The following is a 19,229-nucleotide window of genomic DNA, read 5'->3' as shown; positions in this document are numbered from 1 at the left end:
GGGGGCCAGGACCCCCAGCCCCTCTCCCTGGGCAACGGCAGTGCTGCCCATGGACTTTGCTCCCCGCGAGCTGTGCTGCAGCACAAACGCACACACTCACAGGGAGGAGAGATGATATCACAACCTGGCTTTGTGTGAGCTATTTAGGGCCTTTTAATTATTATTATTATTATTATTTTTCTTTCCCGTCCCTCCGGCTCCGAACAATGCCCATCCCAGCGGGGCCGAGGTTCACACCATTGTGTGGGGCTGCCCTGCCTCAGGAAGGGGCAGATCTTTATCACCCCGGGCCTGACCAGGAGTGAGCTCATGTCGGGGGAGGAAAGCAAGGAGCACCTCACCATGCACCTACCCCAGCCCCTGCATTTGGGGGAGACCCCAGGTGCTGGTTTGGCTCCACCAGCCACCACGAGCCCACCCAAACCAGCCTCGTCCCACCCCGCCCTGCAGGGCCACCAGCCAGCAGAGACACACCCCAGCTGTGGTGCAGCCCCCCAAACTGTGCCTTCTGCCTGTCCCTGCTCCTACCTGGGCACAGTGACAGGGATGGCATCAGTGCCTCTCCCATGTTTACCCAGGAACAGGTCTAACCTGCCCACAGACATTTGCTTTTCTCCCTGACCCTGGGGGACAGAGGGGAAATGGGGAGCTGCACCCAGGCGCTGCTGAGTGAGTCCTGGTGCCAAGGGAAAGTAGGAAGGAGCCCTGTCCTCCAGGATATGCCCTGAGTGGCACAGCACGGCTCCAGCACCCCAGGCACAGCAGGTGACAGGGCTCATCCTGGACACAGATGTTTTCTGGGGTAATGCTCAGTTTTTCCCCCCATAAGAGCAGGCATCATCTTCCACAGGCTCTGGGCTGGATGGAAAGAGCCCAAAGCCATCAGCTGCTCCCCGTGGTGCCACGTTCAGCCCCTTTATTCCCAGAGGAAGCCAGCCAGCTCCTGGAGTGACAGCACAGCAGTGCCACCACACCTGCCAAGCCCCAACACACCCAGGGACCACGGCCCCCAACTGCCACAGCACCCAGCAAGAGCAAGGGGGGGGACAATGCATCCCCCCTCACCGTCCATTTCGGAGGTGACCCTGCAGCCACTGAGGGTGATGGGGACCTGCCCACCCACCTGTCTGAGGGGACCAGGCTGGCAGCACTGCCAGGGCAGGAGACCCTCGGGGCTGCCAGCAGCACGGGGAGCTGGTGCTCGCCCACGGCCACCCCACGTCCGTCACCCTGCCCTCTCTAAGTGGCTGGCACTTGCCGGGGCACACGGTTCCTCTCGCCGTGGGGTTTGGCCACCTGTCCCTTCTTGCCCACGTCCACTCCAGCCAGGGCCAGCTTGGCCTGGGCCAGCTTGCTCTTGCGGTGGTGGGGGCGGCCACTGCACCAGAGGCGGGCACAGTACTCCTCCACCCGCCGCAGGTTCTGGGAGCTGATCAGGTGCATGATGTCCTTGAACCAGGCTTTGGGAGCCTGTGGCGCCAGCCGGGGCTCGGAGCAGAGCAGGCGTGGGGGCTCATCACCCCGCTCCCTGGGGAGGGTGTGTGCCAGCTGCTCGCCAGGGATCACCTCCAGGGCCGTCTTGGCCACGGTCTGGGTGAAGCCGTGCTCCAGGGTTTTGCAGTAGTAGGTGCCGGTGTCATGCCGGTGCAGCTTGCGGAAGAGCAGCCCGTGCTCCGTCTGCAGGATCCGATCGTCCGTCTTCACCTGCCGGCCACCACAAGGTTGGGGGAGTCCAGGTCTGGCCCTACATCCCTCCCATGTCCCCACAAGGGAAGAAAGTGCAGGGGCAGCCTCACCTCATCCCGCTGCTCGTCCGGGGGCCTCTGGACAAACCACTGCACAGTGGCCTGCGGGGACCGGGGCACGCACTCCAGGAAGGTGCTGTTGTCCTCCGCCCCATAAAGCACCTTCTCCTCAACAGTCTCAAAATCATCCACTGGGGCAAAGACAGGCACGGGCTCATGAGGAGGGCAGAGCCAGGCTTCCACCTGCCTGTGTGTCAGCCCCCCTGGGCCACCGTGTGGCTTCAGCCCCCTTCTCTCCCTGGGGACAGACCCCAACCCCAGCAGCACCCACCTTCTCTTGGGGCACCCCTTGGTCTATGGGACAGGGAGATGAGGGTTCCCCAGCCCATCCCGATGGCGACAAGCCCTTCTCTGTGCTGAGGGCTGTGGATGTCAGGACACCTTGGGGCACTTAGAGGAACCCCTCATCCCTGTGGTCCCCCCAGTCTCTCACCAGTCAGGTTCTGGTCCAGACACTGGTGTGCAGGGTTACCATGACGGGCGTCCTGGCGGCGATGGCGGCGCTTGCCAGAGGGCTGGTAGTGGGTGCAGGCAGTGCCATCCCAGGCGCAGTAGGGATCCCTGGCCAGGCAGCATTCGGCACAAGCCGAGCCGTAGGACTCGCACCGGTGCAGCCGTACCTGGGCCACCCCCAGGCTGGAGCCCACGTAGAGTGTTTGCTGGGGGAACAGCACCAAGGTGGTGATGCTCGCAGGCCCCATGGGCACAGCACCCAGGGGGCCAGCCAAGATCTCCCCAGGGCAAGCACCATGCGGCTCTGAGAGGTTGGTGACCACAGCTCAGTCCCCAGCCCTGTGGCCGAGCCATGTCTATACTCACACGCTTGACAGAGATCTCCATCTGGGTGATGGGCACAGGCACCTGCAGGGGAGGAGAGAGGATGTCAGGCTGGCTAAACCTCGCCACGGAGAGCCTGGCTCATTCAGAGCTGCCAGGGCTTTGGAGGGCATCAGGAATGTTTTGGGCCACCCTCTGCCCTCACAACCCCGAGACCTTCCAGTGCCCAACACTGCGGTGACAACCCTGAGCCTCCCTCCTCATGTGTTTCCCCAACCTGAGCTCACCCTCCTGCCCCCTCCCTTGCAAGCGGGGCAGAAAATGTCACCTTAAAAACCTGCAGCTCCTCCAGGATGACTTCCTCAGTCGTGGCTGAGCTTGTCTTCTGCAAGACCACCACCTTCAGCACCGAGCCGGCATCTGGGGGCCAAGGAGGATGGAGGTGTGAGCACCCTGCCATCACAAAGCCCAGAGGTGTGGTAACCCCAGCACTCGGGCTGCTTCCTGCGTGCTGATCCTGCTGCTCACCTGTCCCGAGGAAGAGGACGTCGTGCTGCCCGTCCTCGGCCTCCACCCGGTCCACCACGATCTGGCGCAGCCGGTGGGGCAGGTCGGTCTTCACCAGGAGGGGCCGGCGGTGCCGGGGGTACACGGGCCTGTACATGAGGGGGTGAGCGCGGGCAAAGTGCAGCACCTCGTCAGGGAAGTCCTTGGTGGTGCCGTACTGCCGCCGGGGCTGGTTGGTGGTCTTGCTGGGACACTGTGGGGATGAGAGGGGCCCAGCTCAGCCCAGCCACACCACCACCCACCCCTCCTTCGCCCTCCATCGCCCCTCAAAGCTGGTTTGGACCCCTCCTTGCCTTCCAATTTGGAATCCATCTTCTCCACCCCTTTGCCAGACTTTGGTCCACAGCTGACCAGGGGTGGATCCCATAGGGAGCCCACCCCAGCAGGTGAGAAGAAGGGGGAAGAAGGCCCAGAGCTGCAGGGAGTCACTCACCACACCAGGCCGTGGGTAGGGCACCTTGCCCTCGTAGGCACCCCACTGATGGTGGGGGCTCTCCCGGTGGGCAAAGGGCCCGTTGAAGACCTCCCGGATGTCGGCTACGCGGTACACACAGACAGCAGAGCCCTGAAAGACATGGCTGAAAGGAGATGGAGAACAGGATGAGCAGAGCCATACTTGGTGCCTGTGGCAGTGGGGCTCATGGGAGCACCAACATCCCCATGCAGACCAGAGCAGAGCTGGGGAGCGACCAGCAAGCCTTGGTGACAGTGACAGGGCAGGTCATGGGTGGCTGCAGCTGGATGTCCCCAGAGGCTGGAGCTGGACCACCCACCTGACAGTGCTGAAAAGGGCATATATCTCTGGATTCTTCCCATCCTTTGTCCTCAGCAAGAAGACATCCTCTGAAAATGAGAGCATGGGGTTTCTCCTAGAATCCCCAGGGTTTCCTGAAGCCACCAACTCAGGGACTAGCCCTGGTGAGGTACAGACCCAGACACCCCTTACCCAGCTCATCGAAGTAGGTGTCAATGCCACCAGGGCCAGGGACAGAGCACACCAGCCGGGCTTTGTTGAAGGTACTCCATTTGTTGACCAGCACCCTCTGGCCACCAGCATCATTCTGCAGGGACAGGAAGCATCAGGGCCACTGCTGTGACTTTGTCCATCCCTGTCCCCCATGGTCCCCACCAGCATCTTACCACACAGACACGCCCCACACGGCTGACAATGGCGTGCTCCTTGCTGTCTGCATCCACCACCTTCTCCGTGAAGAAGAAGTAGGCTTTGTCATTGTCCCGGTCGTCATTGTCTGGGATTAAGTGGGCTGCCACAAATTTGGGGTCTACAAGCAAGAGCTGGCCATGTCAGGTGGGGTAAGAGGGCACAGCAGCCACCTCCAGCCCCACACCACGCTGGGGCTGGATGCCAGCCAGGAGGACCCCCAGACCTTGCTTCCTGGTGCCTTGCCCTGCTCATACCGGCCATGAGGGATGCTGCACCATGGCCACTGCAAGGCTCATGGTCCCCAGCACTAGCCCAGCCAGGGGGCAGGAGGAGGGGCAGAGGGAAGTCCTTACCATGGAGTAGGCGCTGGTCCACCTCGGTGCGCAGGGCGGAGCGGGTCCCCAAACTGCGGAACACGCCGGGATCACGTCCCAGGAAATCCGCGGTGAGGCCGGCATACAGCTCCCCACCTGCAAAAACACCCAGCTTGCACAGGGACCATCCCTGGCCAGCACCCCAGAGGCTCATGGATCCCAAGGAAGACAACCCACCGATGACAGTGCTGGCGAAAGCACGGCTGGGCTCGTGCGGGCACCTGCCCCGGCCGGTCTCCACACTGGCGGGGTCCAGGCTGAAGGTGTGCTGGGGAGGGGGAGCAGGCAGGTGAGCCCTGGGCTGTGCCTGGGCAGGCAGGGGCCAGCTCTGGTCCCTGCCCAGCTCACAGGCACTTCGCTGCAAGCATCCTCAGCACCAGCCCACCCAAAGAGACTGTCTGGAAATGAAATCCATGCTTTTTGAGGCAGGACTGATCCTATGAGGACACACAGCAGTTGGAGGGATCTGCCAGCCCCACTGCTTGCCTGTTAGCCTGGTCAGTCATCACGGTACAGGCAGGGCTCCTGCTGCCCACATGGTGCTGGGCTGTGAGGAGGGAACAGAGGCCCCTGCCATTCCATCCCAGCCAACTTGATTTATGAGCAGTGAGCTGGGAGAAGAGGAAATGCCACCCATGCGTCAGCCCCTGGCAGGACACCAGCCTCTGTATGAGTGTTTCCCATGTCTGGAAAGGGGGTGCCAGCCCAGACAGGTGGGTCAGCTGGGGAAGGGGGTAGCAGAAGCTCAAAGGGACAACAGGGAGCTGCTTCCTGATACCGTCCCCCCTCAGTATTTAGGATGGGGCAAACACCACATCCAGCATCCCCACACAGTCTCTGACATACTATCCAGCATCCCCACACAGTCTCAAGGCCACTCAGGAGGGAGGCAAGTGATGAGGATCTACTTCCCAGGGGTGTCCCACCATAGATGCTCAGGGTGGGCACCCTCCACAGTGCTTCCCTACCTCGCCACGGGGCCCCACATAGACGAAGGTGCAGACAGGGTGGAAGGCGCCTGTCCCACAGGCCAGCAAGTGTGTCCGGTTGTAGGGATGCAGCACACGGACATAGTTGGCACAGTCAGTCTGGGGAGACAGCAGGGGAGAGGAAGGGTCACAGGATATTGGTGCTTTGCCCACTCCCAGCTCCCTGCCTCTAGCCTAGTGCCAGGGGTGTGAGATGGCAGCTTGTACCCAGTGACAGGACTTGCACAGACTTCATCTAGGTGGTCCCCAGCCCACTGCAAAAGGGCAATGCTTTTTACTGGTCTTCCTGTCCCTGGGCACCTGTGCACTCACCCTGTCACACAGCCCATGCCAGGGGAGCAAGGTCACCTGCCTAGCAAGCTCCAAACTCAGCCCCCAACCCCTGGCGCCCAGGATGTGACCAGATGCAGGGACATCCTTTCCCATCGTGTTCCTGCACACACCGGGGATGAAACAAAAGGAGGAAACACCAGAGACAGAAACCTCAAACGTCCTGAGCTGCCTCTAGAACAGCTTTGACTGCTGCTGTCTGGAATTGTCCTCTTCTTTGGTGGACAGTAGCTATGACACTCCCAGGGCTGGAGACCTGCCACCTCTGACCTCGCGCATTCTCTCCTGGCAGTTCCCACTGGAAAAGGGCTCCCATCCTTCTCCACTGTTTGCTTGGCGGCTCCCCCTGGTCAGCGCCAGCCCTGCCTGCCCCCATTGTCCCCCCCCACACCTCCCCCCACAGCAGGAGGCCCCTCATCTGCTGGGAACACCGCTCCTGAGCCGCCCTAGGGGTTCCCAGCCTCCTGCTGTTTATTTTCCCTTTGCAAAGAGCCTCTAAAATAGCAAGTGAAAAAAAAATATATGTTCAAGGAAAATAAAAAGTTGAGCCTGCCCTGGCTTGGATCTGTCGGTGAGAGCTTGTAAAATAAACACACAGAGCAGGACAGGGACTCCTGGGAGCAATTAGTCTGGGTCGAGGGAGCCTCGGGGACTTTATCCCTGCCATAGTCCTGCTTCATATTGAGGCAGGGTGATGCAAAGAGGGGTAAGGTTTGGGGAGCAAGGTCACTGAGCCTGACTGAATTACAGATTTCCCATCATTGGGGACAGCCAGGATGGGCCAGTGTTGCTGGGGTCTGGAGCACAGCATGGGGGTTGTGGTCCCTCCAAGCTCAGGTCCCAGAGCCTGGCTATCCCTGCCCACTCAGTGTAGCCACTCTGGGACACACTGGCCACGACTCTGTGGCCACGGGGCTGAGCAGAGTGATTGAGACAGCATTCCCAGAGCCTGGAACAAGCCTCTCACATGGCCAGGCTTGGCCACTGACTTCCTGCCTCAGTTTCCCTCATGCTCTACTCCGGCATTAACTGGCCTGTGAGCCCCATGGGGTCACTCCCAGCAGGATGACACGGCACAGCCCCAGCTGTGGGGACCCCCAGCTCAGGGCAGAGCACACATGGGGAGACACTCACCCCTGGATCCTTCCCCTTCCGAAAACACTCCTCCGTCTGCCCCGGGAGGGGTGGCCAGTAGATCTGAAACACAAAGGATCTGTTGGAGCAGGGAGGGGGGACAGCAGGAACTCAGCCTTGCAAATGCATGTCCCCAGGCATGGAGAGAGGGACAGAGAGAAGGACCACGGCTCTCCAGAGCCCACCCAGTCCAGGGCTCCCACCCTGCAACCTCAGGCAGAACCCTTCCTCCTGGGGAGAGGCACCCCAGCGGTCACAGCCCATAGCCCAACTGGATTTGGGTGGTCATGCTGAGGATGGCTGAAGCTGGCCTGGAAGGGGGTGGGCTTGTGGGTAGCCTGGGGAAAGAGTGCCAGGGGACAGCATGAGTGATGGAGCCCATGTCCCCCACAGATTTTGGCAGCTCTCAGACCAAGGGCAGCTTGGGTACACAAGCCCTTGACCCCATCACAGTGACCCAACACACTAAGGGCACTTCATTTCCTCCTCCCCTTTCTTCAGCTAGAAACAGTCCAGAGCCTTGTTTGAAAAACAGCAAGCCAAAGTGGAGAGGGTGAAGGACCACCCAGCACTATTGCTGTGGTCTGTCACCTCTCCCACCGAGGATCCAGGAGAGGCCGGGGGCCTCTGAGAGCCCTGACAGAGCTTGTTGCAATGATAGATGCCTTTAGCTCCTTGTCTCTGCAGGCTTGTCTATTTGGCCTGTGAAGGGGATGCCCAGATGGGGATGGGCAGCACTCACTCTCCCAATGGCAGTTTTTTAAAAGGGTGGGATCCAAAACCCTGCTCAGCACCCAGGAATCACTGGTGGGCTGCACCACCAGTGTCCTATGCTGCTGCTCGTGACTAATCACTGGCTAACTGCCCTCCAGCCACCACAGCCAGACCACCTCTGCCAGGCACTACAAGTTTTCAGAATCACTTCAGGGTGCTTGAGATGGGGACACCCCCAGGGCAGGTCTTGTTTCAGGGTGACTTTGCCTGGCTCAGTTGGGCACCATCCACTCAGAGGGGCGAGGAGTCCATAGGGATGAAGCTCAGCAGCACCCAGCTCACCTCCTTGGCATCTGCACTGGCCCCATCCAGGAGCAGGGAGTAGAGCACATCCTTCCCTCCGATGAAGAGCCGATCCCGGTACTCATCCAAGTAGAGGGAGCGGAAGCCCAGGAAGCCTCGGTGACCGAAGAAGAGGACGGAGCGGTTGCTGCCTGAAAGCTCTGCCAGGGAGACAAGGCACATCAGGAGGAGCCATCCTGGCCTCAAGGGTCCCTACAAGCTGCTGCTTCTATCACAGAGCTGTCCTGGAGCCAGAAGAGTTGCTCCCAGCCTCCCCGGACAGCATCATCCTTCTCCATCCCTTCCCAGAGGTGCGGGCATCCCAGACTCAACTTGGCTGAAGTGCTGCTCTCCCTGCCAGCCAAGGAAAAAGCTGCAGAGCCAATTGGCAACAGGGTACCAGGCAAGGTTGCTGCCCCCAGCAAGGTTTGGCTAAACCAGTCCAGCCTTCTACCGTGGCTGTGCCACAGTGAGTTGGGCTGTGCCACCAGCCCCAGCCAGGAGGGTGATGAGATCACACATGGGGTGGGCAGAAAATAGGTCCTGTCCCTGCCAGGTGCCAGCCAAGGACATAATAGCAGGCAACCAGCCAGTGCCATGGCACACAAAGTCTGCTGCTGCCACCACCAGCAGACCTCGCTGACAGGGAGGTTTCCTCCACATCACACCATGGGGATGGCACTTGGGCAGAGGCACTGGAATGGGAATTCTGCATCCCTGGGATGGACATCACATCCCAAAGAAACAGGGTCTGATATCAAGACCCCCAAAGCAGGTCCAAGCATAAATTTCATGGGATGCCAAGGGGACCCTCATGGTGACGACACCGCGGGGGAAGTGGCATGACTGGTTTGCAGCAGGAAATGACTTTCAGGGTCATCAAGCCGGCACAGTGGCGCCCACACAGCTGCCACAGAGGGAGAGAGCAAGAGGGAATGGCTCAGCTTCATAGGGCTCTGAAAACCCATCCCAGCAACTGCCCTGAACACAGGCCAGGCCACTGTGACCTCCAGACAGAAGAGGAGGACAAAGAGCCATTGATGAGCACAGCCATGTCCCCAAACACCCTCCTGCTAGCTGCTGCTGCTGACCCCAGGGAAACCCCCAGCACGAGCATCCCCCCCACATGACCCCATGAGAGGGGAGGTGGTGCTGGGACAAGCCCAGTTGCCAGCAGCCCAAGACACTGGGGTACCAAGCCCTGCTCTTGCCAGGGGGGCCATTTATCACCTCCAGCAAGGAGGTGGCCATGCCATGCCCCCATCCTGGTGGGAAATGTGTCTTCTGGGGCCTGCAAGGGAGACAAGGTCCATCCCTGGTGGGGGACAATGGCAACCTCCATCCCATCACACACAGCTCCCATCCCTGCCAGGCTGCTCAAGGGCAGTCCCAGTGCCCTGACTGGTGATGCCAGCGACACAGAAGGATAGAGCCTCAGTGGCTCCATCCCCATCGGGAAGCCCCCTGTGCCTGCCAGCAGAGCTGGCACCAGGCTCTGGCGGCCCCTCCACCCCGTCTCCCTGGGGGTACCCTCCCCCTGTGTCCTCACAGCATCTCAGGTCCTCCCATATCGCCTGGTTCAGCACAGGAAAATGCTGTCGTCTCCTTCTATTCTTGCCCAGCAATAATATTTTCCCAGCTCAGAATAACATCAGCAAAGTCGTCGGGCTCCTTTTATTGTTTCAGGCGAGGCTTCCCCTTCTCCCCCAGACCTGGCGAATTCCTCCTGCGCCTCGGGTTACACCAGCCCAGGGCTCTTCCCCCCCCCCCCCCCGGCTTCATCTCCCCAGGGAATAGCCCCCTGCCATGGCCCATCCATTCCTGGGACCCCTTTACCCCAGTGGGGGGAGCCCCGGGGAAGGGACAGCAAGAGAGCATTGGGCTGTGCTGCAGTGCACATAGCAGCAAAATGCTCTTTCCCCTCTTACATGAGCCACTGCTGAAATTCGAAACAAAAGGAGAAGAGTGGCTTGAAGTGTGAGGGAGAGCTGGGGACGTGGTCATCCCTGCACTCACAGCACAAAGCCTATCCCTGTCACCCCACAAATGCCACCCCGCACCCAGAGCCGCTCGCCAGGCAGAGCCCAGACCGAGGAGATGTGCGTAAACAGCTCCGGCTCGCCCCTTTCATTTCGGAGGCTCTAATGGCTTTAATTGAAATTTTCATTTTCTTTTTCTTCCCCTCGGGGAGAAGGCGGTGGCAGAATTTGTTTCATGGGAAATTTCAGTTTCTGTTTCCAATTTGGAAGACGAATGGAATAATCAGCCTAAGAAGAGGGAAAAAAAAAAAAAAAGGCTTTCAAAGGTGGCTCCTCCCCGTGAGAAGCTGAGGAGCGCCCCCCGCCCGGGCCCTGAGGAGCCCTTCACACCTGGGGAATGGCCCAGCACGGCCGGACTTTGTGCTGGAGTGGATCAGACACAAAGCCAGACCCTGAGCCCCACGACCCAGCCCTGCTGTGACTCCAGACCCCCTTGCCCTGTTGCCAAGCACAACCTGAGGACGCCGGATCCCATCAAGGGGGAGAGCCACTAGCCGTCCTGGGTGCGTGCTGGCTCCCAGGGTAAGCAGGGACCACTGAGCGCCTCAATTTCCCCTTCCACAGGGAGGCAGCCCCTGGGTCGCCTGCTGTGCCCCAGGACAGAGGCAGCTTTGGGAACCCCCAGCCCAGGTAGCACAGGAGCAGACTTCTCCCTGGCACAGGGAGGTGCTCTGCAGCTCCCGTGGCTCTCCAAGCCCTGGACTGATCATGCCTTTCCTCTCGCTGGGAACGGGGAAGATATACCTTATGTAATTTATTTTATGTTAATTTTTTTACGAGTAGGTTCATTGCTTTGAGGCCAGAAGGAGATTGGGGCGCCCCAGGCTCTGTCAAGTTTGGCTGGAGCAGCCCGTGGATTAGGCTGGCAAAGCGGGGGATGCGGCGAGTCAGAGCAGGATCACAGGGAGAGTTTTAATTAAAACCAAACACTGCCCCCGCAGCCCCCCGAGGGGCTCCGGCACCCTGGCACCCGCACCGCAGCACGGCGGGGCTCAGAGGGCGCACCCCGGGGACCCCCCGCCCAGCCGAGGTTGCTGAGCACCCACCCCCGGGGGTGCCCAGGCGGGGGGACCACCCACGCACCGCAGCACGCCCCCAACACACACGGCAGAGCGTGCCGGGGCCGGGACAGTGCCGTGCCTCAGTTTCCCCGCACTCGACGTGGGAGACGATCCCTCGTGGGAAGCGACGGGGCTGGCGCGGATCCCGGCTGCACATCTCCTCTCCCCATCATTGGGCTCCCCACTTCCTCCCCCTTCTCCCCGGGGGCCCTCCACGTCCCGCGTGGGGAACGGAGGGGTGCCGGGCGGCCACTCACCAAAACCGCAGCCCAACCCGAGCCCCCAGCGCAAGGTGCCCACGAAACCTCTCCCCCAAAAAACCTGCACTCCGGGCGCAGCACCCGCAGCTCCCCAAGCCCCCGCGCAACCCCCGCAGAGAGGACCCCGAGGACACCCCTCGGGGGGCAGCCCCCCCGTCCCGCAGCAGGTGCCCCCGGCCCGGCTCACCGCGGTAGGACAGGCGGAGCCGGGGCAAGCTGTGCCCCGTCGCCCCCAGCCAGCACAGCGACAGCGACACCGCCAAGGCCACCGCCGTCCGCATCCCGCCGCCGCACCCGGGGCCGCCGGTGGCACTGAGGTTTTATGGGGCCGACATCCGACCGCCCCCGGCCCGCCCCGGCCCGCCCCGCCCCGGCCCCGCCATCCCTCATCCTCAAGGGCGGCGGGGATGCGCGAGGGGACGGCTCCATCCCTGGGGGGACCCCGAGAACTCCACACATCCCCAAAGTGTCCCCCTGCCACCAGCGCTTTAGGCTTTACCACAGCCCCCTCCCGCAGCTGACCCTGCCAGCCCCTTCCGCTCATCCCTGATGATGGGGAGCAAGGGAGGGAAGCTAGGGTCTCCCAGCCTTGCCCTCCTGGAGGAGAAGGAGAGGGCACACAGACCTGCTCCCCGAGAAGGATGCTGAGCGTGGGGTGATCTCCAAGCACCAGCAAGCACCCAGCTCTCAGGTCCCATCTCAGTGCCAGGCAAGCTGGATACAGAAGGATGGTTGGGGAAAGGGGCTGAGCAGGATCGAGGGGGGTGCACAGGGTGCCACATGCAGCCCTGGTGCACCCACAGGGCAGGGGATGCACTGCTATCTCCCAGCAAAGGTGCCAGCACCCTGAACAGGGATCCTGGCCAGCAAGGCCCCCATGGTACCCACCCCACTCCCATGCCATCCTACCCCAGGACAGCAGGGTCAGGGGACATCGTCATATGAGACATCAGAGAATCTACACTGGCTTCCCACAGGAGCCTCGGTGCACAGGCAGGTGTGTCCCTCACACAAAAGCCCTGTGCTAGATGGAGGGGAAGGAGCCAAGGAGCTGGCAGCTTCTCCCTCAGTGCTTCATCACCACCAGCCTCATCCCTTCTCCCAGCCTGCCACTGGGCAGCCTCATTATCCCCAGCCCCCCCAGGGTTCCAGCATCTTTTTTAATTAAAACACAGGTCAGGAGGCTGGGGGGCCCTGGCTCACCCTCAACCTTTTGTAATGGAGCACCTCTGCAAGCCCCCAAGCACCATAAAACCATCCTAGTTCTCTCAGTGAGCCCTCGGTTTCCCCAAGGAACAGCATGGCTGGGACAGATCCGGCACCCCTGGGTGCTGCAGAGCTGTGTGGGGCTGGGAACAAGCAAGGAGGAGATGCAGCCAGTGGCAGCTCTGGCAGATAAGCTGAGGTGCCTGCCCAGACCCGCACACTGCCTGCCTGGACCCGAGGGCTTACGGCAGCAGGAGCTGATGGAGGGAGGGAGGGAAGGAGCAGGATGAAGCCCAGCACCAGTCCCCTGAGGCTGATTGGGAGCAGAGGCCCTACAGCCTGCCCAGGCAGGATCCTGCCTGCACTGCTGTCCCCCAGCCCAATGAACCCAGGGGAGCAGGAGCACCCCAGCTGGCCCCACTGAGCAAGGAAATCTGCGGTGCCTGGGTGAGACTCCATGGGCAGCACCATGGACAGACAGACAGACCAGCCCGCTCCTGGCTGTGCTTACCAAGATTTATTGACCTGCACGGGAAGGACAGGTGGCACTTGGCCCCAGCTCCCCTGGCAAGCAGGCAGGGAGGCAGGACAAGGTGTGGGCAGGCAGAGCGGGCAACTGGCCAGCCCCTCACCACCCAGCCCCTGCAGCCAGAGGTGGAACAGGGACAGCAGGAGGCACTGCCAACAGAAAAGGCTGGAGGCACCTGGACACAGGGCTCTGCTGGCACATGGGCAAGGGGGACACAACCCCTCGGGCATCACCAGCAGGCCAGCCCTGAACACAGCCAACATGGCACTATGCCATCTGCATCCCCAGTACACTGGCAGATATCCACTGTGCCCACCCCCTGCCCCGTTTTTAAAGCTTTCCATGGCACCCCCTATCCTGCCCCTGCCCGGGCGCTCAGCCCTCGGCAGGGAGCGGGGGCACCGAGGCCAGGGCGCTCAGGAGGCGGGCGTAGATCTCGATGCCCCGCAGGAAGACTTGCTCGTTGAGGAACTCGTTGTGGTCGTGGAGCAGCACTGGCGTGCGGTTCATGGGCGAGAAGCCGATAGCCGGGTGTCCTGCCTGGAGGTGGGGAGGCACGAGGTGAGGTCAGAGCTGCCCCCCTTCCACCTGGAAAAGGCTCCTGCTTGGGGCTGCAGGTCTTACCCCAGATGGGGGACCCACGGGCAGGTGGGCATCGCACTCACCGCTCGGATGTAGCGGCTGTCGGTGGCAGCCGGGAAGATCTCAAGCTTGAGCTGCAGTTTCCTGACAAGTGAGACCCTGTGTCAGCATGGGCATGAGGGCAGCCAGGTCCCCTGTCCCCCTGACACCCAGTGGGCAAAGAGACTGTGACAGGAAGGTCCCTCAGCCCTGCAGGACACTCAATCCCATTCCTTTGGAGGGTGAGACACAAGGGAGATGCTTTGGCACAGCACAGAGCACCCTATTCCAACCACTGCCATAACCCCAGAGACCCCTGGGGACCACTTGACTCCCACCAGAGGATGTCCCCACCATGATGACCTTGCTCTTCCTGGGGACACTACTCACATGTCCCTACAGACCCCACTGAAGGCCTTCCACCATGGGTCCGACTCGTCAGTGGAGGTTATGTGTTGGTCCATGCATTTCTGATGGAGGGAGAGGGCAGGTGAGGGGCAAGCGGGTGAGCACTTGGCAGGGGAGGGATGGGTGCAATGTGCCTGGGTGGCTGAGACCCCTCACCTGGTGAAACTCATAAGTGACACCATCCCCAGCACCACGGCACCACTTGGCCACCTGCTCCTCGAAGGCCTGAGGCGGAGACCAGAGGAGTGTGAGCAGGATATCCCCAGTCCTGCTCCCCTCCTTGGTGGGGCTAGTGTGGCGCCCACCTTTAGGTCCACAGTGGGTGGGATGCGGATGTCAAAGCTGGCAGCCATCTCTGAGGGCACCACGTTGAAGGAGACACCCCCCTCCAGCATGGTCATGTTGAGCGAGGTGACGTCCCCCAGGGTCAGGCTTGAGTCAGTCTTGAGCCTCGTGGGATGCAAGGGAGAGTCACTCTGTGCCACTTGGAGAGGACAAGTGCCCCCCCATCCCGAATGGGGAAAGTGAGGCACAGGGTGGCAGCACTGGATCAGAGCCTGACTTGGGATCCCAAGGACCCCCTTCATGGACCAAACAAGCTACAACCATACCACTGCCTGTCTCCTACCTCTGCTTCTCGCTCTCCCTGAAGGCCAGGAAGGAGTTGATGACTTTTTGCTAGGGAGAGAAGGGCAGCAGGTGAGGATCAGCCCTGTGGGCAGGTGCCTGGGTAGGCACAGGGCAGGCACGGGGGTTGCACATGGTGTACCCCCTCTCTTACCATCTTCTCAGCTGCTGTGTTGCTGATGAAGCGGGACCCATGCCCGGGGCTACCCATGCACTTCACCTTTATCCCTGCAGCAGTGGGGATAGAGGGAGATGATGTGCAGCAAGCTTGGGATAGCACCAGTGCCCCAGCACCCAGCAGAGCCAGGGACGGGGTAGTGGGCACGCAGGTACTCACACCATGGGCTCTTCTCGCCATAGAAGACACTGAAGGTGTCAGATGGGCTGGCCAGGCCTGTGGTGGGCACAGACAGGGAGTCAGTGTGCCATAACATACCCCCCTCTGCTCTGCCCTGGCAGCATTTCCCCTCCAGGCTGGCACCGTGTGGGTCACTGTCCAGGAGAAGGATTCCCCAAGGGGGTGCCTGAAAGTGTGCTGGGTGCCAATGCCTGGGGGTAATGCCAGGGTGTGTGCCAGGAGGAGACACATGCCTGTGCCAGCCCTACCACCACTCACCCTCATCCATGGCAAAGCCCACGTTGAGCGCTTTGAACTCGGGGCGCTGCACGAACATCTCCATGCCCTTGTGTCCACCCACCTCCTCATCTGCAGGGGAGAGCGTGGCATGGAGGAAGGAACTGGGGCATCCCCCAGCCCACCACCTCCTGATCCTCCTTCCATGCCAGCCTGGGTGCCATCAGATATCTATCCTTGGACATGGAAACCTCTCCGGCCTTGAGCTAGAGCTCAAAATATGGACAGCCTGGCAGCTGCCATGCCATGGGGGACTCCAGAGCATCAGCCAGCTGCCCACCCCTTCTGTGCCCCTGAGAGGGGACAGCCTGGGGACTCACCAGGCACAAAGGTGAGGTGGATGGTGCGGGCAAAAGACTTTCCCTCTGCCTTCAGCCTCCGGATGGCCTCAAGGTACCTGCAGGGGGAAAGTAGTGTCTGGTCATCATGGAGGAGAGGGGCTTGTGTGCTCTGAGCCACCTCAGGGTGGGTCAAGAGGTGGCACCCTCAGACCCAGCAACCCTGGGGATGGCTGCATCCTGTCCTGCATCACTCAGAGGCACCACCAGCACCGTGCCCACTCGGCAGGCACAGAGCCCTCCACTCACTGGATGGAGACACACTTCATATCCTGGGCACCTCGGGCATAGATGTTGCCTTGCGAGTCCTTAACAGCCTCGAAGGGTGGGTAAGTCCAGTGCTCCTGTGGGGGAGAGTGGTCAGCATGGTAGAGGGGCACAGCAGGCCCCAGCTCCCATCCTCCTGCCACCCAATCCTCTCCACCATGCCCGTCCCATCCCTCGCCCTGTCCCAGCACCTCAAAGACGGGCACGACATCGGTGTGGGAGTTGAGGAGGATGGAGCGCAGGCGGGGATTCGTGCCCTGCCAGGTCAGGATCAGCACCACATGGCCCTGGCACACCTGTGGAGCGAAGGTAGGGTGTCACCAGGGTCCAGGATGGGGACAGAGGTGCTGGGAGTGGTGGACTGGAGCCAAAAAGCATCAGCTTGGGAAAAATTTCTGGATGCCACCTGGCAGGTCACCCCTTTCTCTGCTGGGAGAGGGCAGGCAGCAGAAGCAGACATGCCTGCACTCCCCACAGCCAGACAGAGTCTGGCTGCAGGTGCCAGACCTGGCTACACTTCCAAGGAAGGAAGACAAACCCAGGATCTTCCCCTGGTGCCTGGGAATCCCCTGGGACAGCCGGTGCCCAGCAGGAAGGACAGCCCCAGCCAACGTGACCCTGCAGGTCCCCAGCTAATCATAGCACAGGCAGCTGCAAAGGTCAGCAGGGAGCAGCCGGAATACTGGCTTAAGGAAGGGCTTAGGTCAGCCGAGGATTACAGGCAGAGGGGATTCACTCCTGCCCAGCTCTGGTGTACAGGCAAGGGAACAGCCCAGTCACTAAGGACCTGGGCACAGGTGGATGGATGGATGGACAGATGGACTGGAGGCGGCTCCTCGCCTTGCTCACCTCCACTTTTTGGCAGGCCAAGCCCAAGTCGGTGCCAACACGCTCCAGAAATCGGACAGCCGCATCTAGGGAAGAGCAGGGATGCCTGGAGTTACATCGGGGTCTCCCTCCCCTCTCACTGCAACCCCCCAGGGTCCCCAAGGCTCTGTGGGGTTCCTAAGGACAAGGAAAGAGGTAACCAGAGAGGGCAGGTGATGGAGGTCCTGGGCACAAGAGGTGGCCAGGAACAGGGACAGAAGCAGCTCGTTACCATCCCTTTGGGATGAGGACTTGGGGAATACGAAAAAATAAAAATTGAAGGGGGTGAGTTCAGGGGGAATGGTCCTCCACTGGAGTTTTGTGAGATCCTCACCAATAAAAAAATCTCAATGTGCCTTAGTGGGAGGACACAAATGCTAACAGAAGGAGATCTGCATGGAAGGAGTTCATCCATCCCAGAGCCAGGGCAGCATGGAAAGGGGGAGCAAGGGGCACAGGGCTGGAGGGTGCAAACAGCAGCTCTGGGTGCACTTGGGACATCCCTGCCCCAACCAAAGGCACGAGCAAAGATAAGACACAAAGGAGTTTGCTCCTTAATACCATGATCAAAACAGCACCGGCACAGGACTTGGGCACTTGGGTCCAAAGACCAGAGCTGCAAAGCCGCATTGGCAGATCCCCACGTGGCTCCCTGTCCTGTTCCCCCATCCTCACCATAGTCAGGTTTGGGGTGGACAGTGTCAATCCTCAGGTACTCCCGGAAAAGCGTAACCGAGGAGTTCTCCGAGGCCCCTGTGCTCTTCCCGGGCTTCCCAGGTGCCATATCTGGGACCGGGGCTGCAAAGCTCTGGGGGAAGAGTGGCAAGATGGTTAATCACCCACCGGCCCCTCCAAAGTCCGCCGGCAAGCTCGGTTGTCACAGAAACTGAAGTGAGACAGGGCAAAGGTCTGCCCCGTGTGAGTCCTGGGACACTGCCAACATGGGAGAAATCCCCCCACTTCGGCCACAGGGCAGGATGGAGTGTACTTCCCAAACTGTCCTGTCATTCTTCCCCCAAAGCACATCTTCCTGCCACAAACACAGTGCCAGGGCAGCCTGTGGTGGCCAGGCCTGGGGGGAGATCCGGGAAAGGGCTAGCTGAGAGGAAAAGGGGGAACCAGGTGGGGAAGGGGGTTATGGGGGGAAGAAGTGTGTGTAGGGCAGGGGCACGTGGTAGTTTGGGGTAGCCAGGGATGCTGAGGAGTGCAGACAGGATGCTGGTGTAAGGAGGTGCAGGTAAGGAAAGGGGGACACTGGCTGCTTAGGGGGTGCAGGAGAACTGCAAGGAAAGGCGCTGGGGGTGCAGGGAAATGGGAGTGGTGAATGGGGATCGAGTGCTTGCAGAAGACAGAAGGACTAGGGGGCCACATTAGGATGACAGGCTACTGGGGGAGCTGTTTGAAAAGTGCTGGGTGGCTGGAGGAGCAGGAGGATGTGGGCTGCTTAGGGGCACACAGGGGTACAGTAGGAGGCGTGAAGGGGAACATGGGGGGGTGGAAGCAGGGGGTGCAGAGAGGCTATGAGAGCTGCAGTGAGACCCTGGTTAGGGGTGGAGGTACTGTGGCTGGGGATGCAAAGGGGCACAGGTGAGGTATAGGGATACCATGGCTGGGGTGCAGGAAGGGGGCACAGTGCGGTGCAGGGGTACTGCAGTTGGGATGCAGGGACATCATGGTTAGAGTTGTGGGGAGTGCAGGGTCCCGTGGGTAGGGATGCAGGGATAGCGTGGTTAAGGGGGCTGGGGAGTGAAGCAGAGGGCAGGGTATCATGGTTAGGGGTGCAGGGAGGTGCAGAGCACCATGGTTAGGGGTGCAGGGGCAGCACGGGCAAGAAGGCAGAGGGGTGCACAACACCGTGGTAAGCGGGCGCAGGGGCGTAGCGGAGGGGTGCAAGGGGGGGTTGCAGGGTACCGTGCTGCGGGCTTGAAGGGGGCGAAGGCACCGGGGCACCCACCCGCGGGCTGCCGGGCGCTCCTGCTGCCCGACCCCGCTCCTCGGCCTCCCGCCGCCCCGGCCCTACCTCGGCGCTGCTGCTGCCGGCGCTGCCCGGCCCCGCTCCGCCCGCTCCGCTCCGCCCCGCCGGCGGCAGCGGGCAGGGGGCGGGCAGGGGAGGAGCGGGGGCGCAGGACGGGCAGGCAAGGGGCGGGGTACAGGCAAAGCGCGCAGGGCACCCTC

At 61.2% G+C, this 19,229-nt stretch overlaps 2 protein-coding genes across 6 annotated transcripts; both read right to left on the bottom strand.

The window, feature by feature from the left end:
• Positions 1-152: 152 nt before the first annotated feature.
• Positions 153-12,001, bottom strand: SEMA3G (semaphorin 3G). 2 transcript variants are annotated; one of them, XM_051811370.1, is made up of 16 exons: positions 11,745-12,001; positions 8,198-8,358; positions 7,142-7,204; positions 5,657-5,776; positions 4,866-4,956; positions 4,668-4,784; positions 4,290-4,432; positions 4,096-4,210; positions 3,923-3,992; positions 3,583-3,727; positions 3,111-3,342; positions 2,911-3,002; positions 2,625-2,666; positions 2,239-2,464; positions 1,797-1,936; positions 153-1,704 (listed from the first exon to the last, which is right to left on the bottom strand). In XM_051811370.1, exons 1-16 carry the CDS (start codon positions 11,836-11,838, stop codon positions 1,240-1,242), a joined length of 2,316 nt encoding a protein of 771 aa, XP_051667330.1. In that variant the 5' UTR covers positions 11,839-12,001; the 3' UTR covers positions 153-1,239. The 2 variants fall into 2 exon arrangements, with proteins under 2 accessions (XP_051667330.1, XP_051667329.1); XM_051811369.1 differs by having other exon boundaries at positions 4,668-4,956.
• A 1,264-nt stretch (positions 12,002-13,265) lies between these two features.
• ACY1 (aminoacylase 1) lies at positions 13,266-19,165 on the bottom strand. 4 transcript variants are annotated; one of them, XM_051811335.1, is made up of 15 exons: positions 19,075-19,165; positions 17,730-17,862; positions 17,037-17,101; positions 16,379-16,483; positions 16,170-16,264; positions 15,903-15,979; positions 15,565-15,654; positions 15,286-15,342; positions 15,103-15,176; positions 14,950-14,999; positions 14,627-14,771; positions 14,478-14,546; positions 14,304-14,383; positions 13,958-14,018; positions 13,266-13,832 (listed from the first exon to the last, which is right to left on the bottom strand). In XM_051811335.1, the coding sequence occupies exons 2-15, from the start codon at positions 17,836-17,838 to the stop codon at positions 13,668-13,670; spliced, it is 1,242 nt and encodes a 413-aa protein (XP_051667295.1). In that variant the 5' UTR covers positions 17,839-17,862; positions 19,075-19,165; the 3' UTR covers positions 13,266-13,667. The 4 variants fall into 4 exon arrangements, with proteins under 4 accessions (XP_051667295.1, XP_051667294.1, XP_051667292.1 ...); XM_051811334.1 differs by having other exon boundaries at positions 19,009-19,153; XM_051811332.1 differs by having other exon boundaries at positions 18,966-19,120.
• Between the last annotated feature and the right edge of the window lie 64 nt (positions 19,166-19,229).

This window comes from Manacus candei, unplaced genomic scaffold (genome assembly GCF_025592945.1).
Source record: "Manacus candei isolate 608988 ecotype Guabito, Panama unplaced genomic scaffold, ASM2559294v1 h1tg000082l, whole genome shotgun sequence".
Taxonomy (NCBI): Eukaryota; Metazoa; Chordata; class Aves; order Passeriformes; family Pipridae; genus Manacus; species Manacus candei.
The sequence above is the reverse complement of the archived record's forward strand: the minus strand, read 5'-3'. Positions and strand labels throughout refer to the sequence as shown.